Genomic DNA, 8,643 nt, shown 5'->3' on the forward strand with positions numbered 1-8,643 from the left:
TTTGAAATCAAAATAATGGATAAATGTTGTGTTTGTGGTAAACAGCCACGGATCAGTAGTGGACTCCTGTGTGAAATCACAGTCCGTGCTGCTTCTCCTCTCACAAGAGTCACCTAAGAGGGGAATTCCCCCCATTTTCAAAAATGAAATTCAGGCCCTGAATAAATGTCTAAAAATCCTAATGTGAAAAAAAGTAATTTTCACATTAACTTCATGCAATATAACATGATTTTATTATCGTAATTTTGAGTTTATTCTTAAAATATTATGACATTAATCTTACTTATTTTAGTTATTTGTTTTTCAAAGTGGCACAAATGCCACCGTAGACTATTTGTACTGCATGCAAACACAATCTTGGCACAGCGGCCCAAAAAACAAACAAACAAACAAACAAAGAAAAAAAAGTTTAAAAAAAATAAAAAATAGTAAGGAGATATTTGAATTATTTATTAATAAACTAGTGTTTTCTGAGTCAATGTCGCAAAGATGAAGTTGATGATCCTGACTCGCCATCTCCTCATTGGACGCACCTTTAGAGAGAAATGCATTTTTACGGATTACATAATGAAAGAGTTTTTTTCTTTGATTTGAATTATTTCAGTCAAAAGTAGTAATTTAAAGCTTTCTATAGATATATTTATCATGTCTGTGAGGCAAGTATTCGCTGAGTTTCGGTTCATTTTTGTGAAGCGCTCCTGCTCAAGACCAAGACGGCAGAAAGCTCATCCTGTTTGTTTTCCTTATTTTACAAAAGCACAACGTTTTGTTGATATTGTGAGTACACACAAATAAAAGTGTAACTTCTGAATGATGTATTAGTCTTATCTGTATGAGCAAAAATGACGGTGTATTTTAAGTTTCCACTCTTACAAAAAAAAAATGCAAGTGATCGCGCTGGCGCCTCCATGTCCAGAACAGCGCGCTTCAGCTTCCACTCTCCGCACAAATGATTGGATATGCATCTAATAGCGCACATTTATCTAAGGTTAAATGTTTAAATTAATACTGTGAAATGCATTAAGTGTTTCAGCCTATATGTATAGATTTTATTTTAGGCAAGTTGTGTTGATTTGAGAAGGCTAAACTGATCAAACATATGGCTCTATTCGTTCCCTCGTTTCAATTAAAAGTTCCCCCTCGGCTCGGCGGGCCACCAATCTGCCCCGGCCCATATGCACCTGCATACCCTGCATACCCAGACGTTACGCCCCTGAGCGGTAAAATGTGGCCCGATTATGTCAAGCATCATACGCTCACTGGATGTCATGACAACAAATGCCATGAAGGAAAAGTTTGAATATCTCGCCTGCGCTTTCATTTCGGACCATCTCCAAAAATACATTTAAAAAAAAAACTAAACAAATGATTTACAAGTTTAACAAAGTTTTACGTTTATCAAAGTAGGAAATATAATTAGAGCTCTTGAAATACGAAATGTAGGCGGGTCCGGACTGATCTATAGTGTAAATTACAAAACATTATTTTTTGAAATAACACATTACAAAAGAACAAGTTAGCTGATAAAACTACTCTTTATTTACAGTGTTATGTTTATATACAGAAGAAAAAGAGAAAAGCATAAAACTAAAAACTAATCTCAAAACTACAAGTGAATTTAGGTATAAAAACGATATCTATAATGCATAGTATGAAAAACATGGATATTCATTTTGCAATTTGCTAAATGTTACATTTAACAATGATACTAAATTATTACTAATTAGCTTTTAAAGATTAAATTTAATCGAGTGTTAGATGACTGCAAAAGGTCATTTAAAAAATAAAAATAGGGGAAATGAGCATGCACAATTAAATATTAAATATCCAAAATGACACAAACACACACACAAGAAGTACATATATATATATACACACACACACACACACACACCGTGGAGATCATAATTAGACAATCTATAAACACTTGGTTTTTCTGAAATATTGTTAATCTTCATTGTTCAAAATTTGAAGGAATATTAGCTGTGAATATTAAGCACCGTTATACAAACATGTGTGACAAAATAACCAAGGCATTTCAACAAAAACCTTTATTTTGTGAAAAACAGTAATCAAAATTAGAGAACGGTAACCACTGTAGCACGAAAGATGATTACAACTAAAATCTTGGAGGGTTACAGTTGTCAGAAATTAGTAGGAATTGTAGAGGCTCCTGCTTTGAATGACTTCAGCACATCTGCGGCCACAGGACACCACTATTTTCTCAGACATTGCTGGTGTGATCTTGGTCCACTCTTCTTCCACAGTTTGGTAACTGTAGTGGGTTTCTGAGCCATAACTTTGTTGATTTTCCAGAGATTTAATTTAGTTTAGATTTGTTGGGTTTAGATCTCTGGGCTGACCACTTCAGTGTTCTTAGCTTCAAGGAACTGTTTTATCCGTTTTGCAGTGTGACGGCGCATTGTCTTGCATGAAAATTGCAGGCTGATTGGGAGATGCTTGCAGGGAACGTACTGCATGTTGCTGAAGGAGGTTCTGATAAACATTTGCATTCACCCTGCCATGTAGCTGTATAAGAGACCCAACTTCTGCTGCAGAAAACATCCCCCAAAGCATGACACTTCCTCCTCCACCTTTCACTGACTCAGTCTTTAACTGGTTCAGTCTTTCCTCGAGTTTGACGCCGAACATAATGTTTCCCATCAGACCCAAATAAATTAAACTTGCTCTTATCACTAAAGTGAACTTTGGACCAGTTCTCCTCTGTCCACACAACATGCTTCTCAGCAGAGGTTAGTATAGCCTTTTGATTCTTTTTGCTGAAAGAAAAAGGGCTTCGTCACTTCAGAGTGCGTTTTCAGTCCGACTTCTCTTAAACATGCCGAGACAGATTCTTACCCTGTTGAGCACTGAACTGGAATGGTGCCAGTTAAGTAGGGTTTGTCATATAATTAAGGAAATTAGCACCAGGTGCCAGATTAACACCAATAACTTATATCTGTAAGTGTTCTCTAATTTTGATCAGTTCTTTTTCCAAATATGCCACTTAAGTTTTTTTACACTGTGCTTCAGAATACAATTAATTTATAAAATATGCTTAAGAAACGTCTCCGGTTACGGTTGTAACCTCGGTTCCCTGAGAGACGGGAACAAGACATGGCATCAGAAGCTGACGCTTTTGGGGACTCCTTTCCTTCCTAAACCTACCTGAAATCTTATTGCACAACAGCAGTGAAGTTGCAACTCTCACTGGCCAATGCCAGCCAAGACGGCAAATAGGGGCGGAGCCCCTTTGCTATATAATGAGCTGTCTTGGCGGCATAAGCCCAGAATCTTCCGACTGAATCAACAGCACAGTAGACCTGAGGAGTGAACACGGCAGCACGTCCAAATTTTAGAATCTGGTGAAGGTACTCTGCGAAGACCATCCAGCCGCCATACAAATGTCTTTGATAGAAACGCCCTTAGTTCACGCCCACGAGGAGGCTATTGCCCTTGTCGAATGGGCTCTGACACCAATAGGACATTCCATACCCCGGTTAGAATAGGCCAAGGCAATCGCATCTACCACCCAATGTGATAGTTGTTGTTTGGAGACCTGCTGCCCCTTGGTGCTGCCTCCAAAGCACACAAACAGCTGCTCAGATTGCAGAAACTGAGCCGTGCGGTCGACGTAAACTCGCAGAGCCCACACCGGACATAGCACCTGATGAGGGCGGCATCTGATGAGGTGTGAAAAAGGAGTGAAAGCAGAAAGCGTCACCACTTGCGCTCTGAACAGTGTCGAGAGCGATTTAGGCACGTAGCCCAATCTTGGCTTGAGCGTAACGTTACAATCACCTGGTTCAAACTGCATGCAGTCAGCATTTACAGAAAACGCTTGTAAATCCCCCACACATTTGACCGAAGCAAGGGCGAGCAACAGTGCGGTTTTAAGCGATAGCTCTCTCAATCCGACAGACAGAAGCTGCTCGAAGGGCGGAAGGGCCAGCGCCCCCAGCACCAGAGCCAGATCCCAGGATGGCACAGTGGGAGGACGAGAGGGTCTTAGCCATCTCGCACCTCTCAAAAATCTGATCACGAGATCATGTCTGCCCACCGAGTGCCCGTCGATAGTGGCATGAAATGCTGAGATAGCTGCAACATAAACCTTACGAGTGGAAGGCATACTGCCGTCCAGCCGCTGTTGCAAAAAATCCAGAATGTCAGACATGGGAGAGCTCTCCGGGTCATGACCATTCGATTCACACCATTTCACAAACACTGCCCATTTAAGAGCATACAGGCATCTCGTAGAAGGGGCTCGCGCCTCCGTTATCGTGTCCATCACGTGGCGAGACAATGAGTCAGAGTTTACCGGTTCCCGCACACCATCCACACATGAAGTTTCCACCATTCGGGGTTGGGGTGCCATATCGAGCTGCCCGCCTGAGATAGGAGGTCCCGTCTCAGAGGGATCAGCCAAGGGGGAGCCGCTAATATCTCCAGCACATCGGGAAACCAAGGCCGGTTCGGCCAGTACGGAGCGATTAATAACACCGACGCTATCTCTGATTTTGTGCAGCACCTGTGACACAATCTTCAAATGCATACAGGTGGGCCTTCGGCCACGGCATCGTGAGTGCGTCCCCGCCCAGGGGTGAGCGTGACAGAGAGAAGAACAGTGGGCAATGCGTGTTCTCCTCTGTCGCGAATAAATCTACCTCCGCCTTCCCGAACCGTTCCCATATCAGTCTCACTGTCTCGGGGTTCAGTCTCCATTCTCTGTGAGGAATTGACCGAGACACACCGACACGGCCACCGCCATCTGTCCCAAGAGCCTCTGATATTCCTTCAGTGCCACAGGACGTCCCAGACTGAAAGTATTCAGAGCGGACATTAAATCTCGTATGCGCTCCTGACCCAGACGTGCCCTCATCGAGACCAAGTCCAATTGCACCCCTAGATACGTCAATGACTGGCTGGGGCATAACGTGCTGTTTTGTATGTTCACGCAGAGACCTAAACTTTCCAGATGAAGTAACAGAGCGCGTTTGTGGCTGTTGAGCACATTCTCGGAATGGGCCAAAACCAGCCAATCGTCCAAATAATTCAAGATGCGCATTCCGCTCGCTCTCAGAGGGGAAAGCGCCACATCCACACATTTTGTAAACGTGCGTGGCGCCAGCGCTAGCCCGAACGGCATCACCGTGAACTGACATGCTGTGCCTTCGAATGCAAATCTCAGAAAGCGCCTGTGTTGAGGGGCGATCTGGATATGAAAATATGCATCCTTCAGGTCCACTGAAATAAACCAATCTTCGGGCCGAATCTGTGCGAGGATCTGTTTCAGCGTTGTCATTTTGAAAGCGCATTTGTATAATGCACGGTTGATAGGTCTCAGGTCTAGGTCTTTCAGACGGAGACTCTATCTTTCTTTGGAATGACAAAGTAGCGGTTGTAGAACCCGCTCTCTGGCCGGATGGAGACAAAGGAGCATTGAGCAGTGCCTTCCTGTCTGCGTCTTTCAGCTCCATGAGCGTCAGCCACAGATGATGGTGGAGCACCACCATGTAGCCCATGCTTCGTCCGATCGCCTGGGCTGTCTTCTTCATGGCCTTTAGTGCGAAATCCGTCGCCGCGCGAAGATCCTTAAAGGCCTCGGGATCCGCTCCACCCTCGTCCAGGAATTTCAGGAGCTGTGCCTGAAAAACTTGGAGCACCACCATTGTGTGAAGCGCTGAGATCGCTTCCCCTGAGGCGGCGTGCGCCTTGTCCGCGATGTGAGTGGTCAGACGGCAAGGCCTCATTGGAAGCGAAGCACCCGCCTTCAGAGAGGCAGACGAGGAACAGAGGTGCACTGCGATGGATTCCTTGACAGGCGGAATGCGCGTATATCCACGGGCTTCTGCCCCATCGACTTTGGTGAATATCTCCGACCCGCCGGCATGGGTGCAAGCCGACTGGGGCGCAGCCCACGCCTTAGCGACCTCGTCGTGCAGGTCGGGGAGAAATGGGGCTCGCTTCCTCGGAGCGGCAGCTCGAGTGAAGGAACCACGAATCCAGCTTGCTCTTAGCTGGTTCGTCGGGGGATTCCCTCTCCAGACCTAGATCACTCACGGCCCTGGTGAGAATCCGGACGAGCTCGTCCTGAAATGCGGTGTATCCCTCCACTTCAGAGCGCTCCTTCGGAGTGTGGGCCCAGTCGTTCTCGGACGCCGTCAGAGACATAACCTCATCGAGATCGCCGTCCCCCGCCATGCCGAATGAAATGACCTCCGAAGCACCAGGGCAAAAAACACCGGAGAGCAGGGGGGTGAAACGCGCCTTTCAGCGTGTTCGCCCACGTGTGGCTGTGGTCCCACCAGATGCTCGCTGGCGGCAGTGGGACATTGCCGAGAGAAATCACAGAGGGCGATGTTCCTCCGGGCCCTAAGCACCCGTACTGAGAATTCCTCGTAGTGCGGGCAGCCCGACCCTGCGAATGCTACCTCCGCATGGGCGAGACCCAGGCACAGGACGTAGAATTTGTGGGTGTCCGGGGCCTCGATAGGCCCTGAACACAGCGTGCAAGCTTTCGACATGCTGGAACGCCGAGAGGGAAATCCTTCTTCTTGTGTCTTCTCCACAGCTGTCTTGAGTAGGAATTTTCGTGAAAGAGGAAGATTCTGGGCTTATGCCGCCAAGACGGCTCATTATATAACAGCGGGGCTCCGCCCCTATTTGCCGTCTTAGCTGGCATTGGCCAGTGAGAGTTGCAACTTCACTGGCATTGCGCAATAAGATTTCAGGTAGGTTTAGGAAGGTTCTGACGCCATGTCGAGAGACCATTCTCGAGAGGGAACTGCCGTTCTACTCCTGTTAGGATAACTTAAAATAGGACTAAGCAGTGGCCTAGAAATTTAGGAAATTGTAGGTTGTTCTCTAATTTTGATCTCCACTGTATATCACCAATACAACAAAAAGTGATAGTAAAAACTGTAATATCACCCAATAACCAATATGGTATCAATATTGTTGTTTAATTATGTGCAAAATGCCCGAGTAGCAGAATAGTGGAAATATAGTAATTTACATAAAGTTTCAAACTATCTGTTTACCAAAAACAGCAAAAAGAAAAATTAAGTTGATTACCTTTTCAGGTATCTGGCATCCTTGAGGCACATCTATTAAATATGATTTAAGAAGATTTTCTGTTAATAAACAGTGCAAAGACTTGGAATGCAACCCCTCTGAATGCAGTTATCACCAGTGTTGGGGAAAGTTACTTTTAAAAGTAATGCATTACAATATTGCATTACTCCCTAAAAAAGTAACTAATTACGTTACTTTTGAGTTACTTTTTAAATCTGGGCAGGGCTTGCTTGTTTGTTTTTAATAAAAAAAGTTCTTCTTTTACAAATGTAAAAGCCCTTTTCACAACAGAAGTGAAATGAATACACCGCAGGCTGAAGGAAATGTAAATTCACGTCTGTACAGCAGAGGGCACAGCTCAAACAAATTGCATGAAAAATATTACGCAAGAGAAGAAAGTTCAACACTATTCAGCAATAACAAAAATGAAACAAATGTGTCATTTTTGCTGATTAGTATGGTTGAATTAGATCATCGACGGTCAGTAGCAAAGACATTGGTTAATAAAATGGGATTAAATACATAATTGATATTTGTCTTAAAGGGGTCCTATTATGCTCTTTTACAAAGTCTTGATTTTGTTTTGGGGGTGTACAAGAACATGCTCTCATGCTTGGTGGTTCGAAAAACACATTATTTTTCACATCATTTACATTATTAAAATACCTTTCTCCCCAGGCTGGCACAAACGGCTCGATTAGTTCTGGGTTTTAATGAAGGCCCGCCTTTCGAAAAAAACGAAATGTGTTGTGATTGGTTAGCTGTCCCAGTGCGCTGTGATTGGCGAACAGCTTAGACAGTGTTTCATTACTGAGTGCGTTGTGATTGGCGAACAGCTTAGACGGTGTTTCAGTACTGCCCCGCCCCTTGCTCCGTCTTTCAACAAAAGCTTTTGGGCGAATCCGGCACTACTCACTCATGTTGTAGAAGCTGTCCTCAGTAAAATGCGCAGCACACAATAGCAAATTGGGGTTATAATGCTCAGGAACAGAGTTAAAAAATAAATTGCAACCACTGTTTCCTGACATCATCCGCTTTCGGAAGCCCAAACAAAGACGTTTGGGTATGGAGGTGAAAAAAAAACAGCATTTCAGGCGGTCGCACACCGGACGAGAAGCGCAGCGTCACGCCACGTCTTTAAAATTCAAATACATTATTTGCTATGAGTGTAGGCACACCGGCGGCGCCGTTCGGCATCTGTCCCGCGGCGCCCAGCTACGTTGTGTTATACTTGTAAGAATTGTTCTAGACCAGCGGTTCTCAATTCCAGTCCTCGCGTACCCCCGCTCTGCATGTTTTGCACGTCTCTCTTTGTTAACACACCTGATTCAGATCATCTCGTTAGAAGTGAGCTCCGTGCATGAACTGTGTTCCGATTGACATGGTCCCTACACAGTGTCCATTGCTCCCTACTCCCTGAGCAGGGGAAATCCGATGAACCTCTCAGGGTCAACTGTCTGTCAATTCTAAGAACGTTAATTTCCTGGTTTTCCTGGTTAACTTTCTTACTGTACAATTCTACACAGAGCTTGTAGCATAAATCTGCATGATTAAGTGACTTAAGTGACT

The 8,643-nt window shown here is 44.6% G+C and overlaps 1 protein-coding gene across 1 annotated transcript in view; it reads right to left on the reverse strand.

Moving 5' to 3' along the window:
• The window catches only part of LOC107711109 (chromodomain-helicase-DNA-binding protein 1-like), a 27,850-nt gene that overhangs the window by 15,809 nt on the left and 3,398 nt on the right, over positions 1–8,643 (reverse strand). The window contains 1 exon segment of the mRNA XM_016516048.1: positions 7,075–7,106. Coding sequence (XP_016371534.1) covers positions 7,075–7,106 — 32 coding nt within the window.

The sequence above is a fragment of the Sinocyclocheilus rhinocerous genome, unplaced genomic scaffold (genome assembly GCF_001515625.1).
Source record: "Sinocyclocheilus rhinocerous isolate Xijiao unplaced genomic scaffold, SAMN03320098_v1.1 scaffold85, whole genome shotgun sequence".
NCBI classification, from domain to species: Eukaryota; Metazoa; Chordata; class Actinopteri; order Cypriniformes; family Cyprinidae; genus Sinocyclocheilus; species Sinocyclocheilus rhinocerous.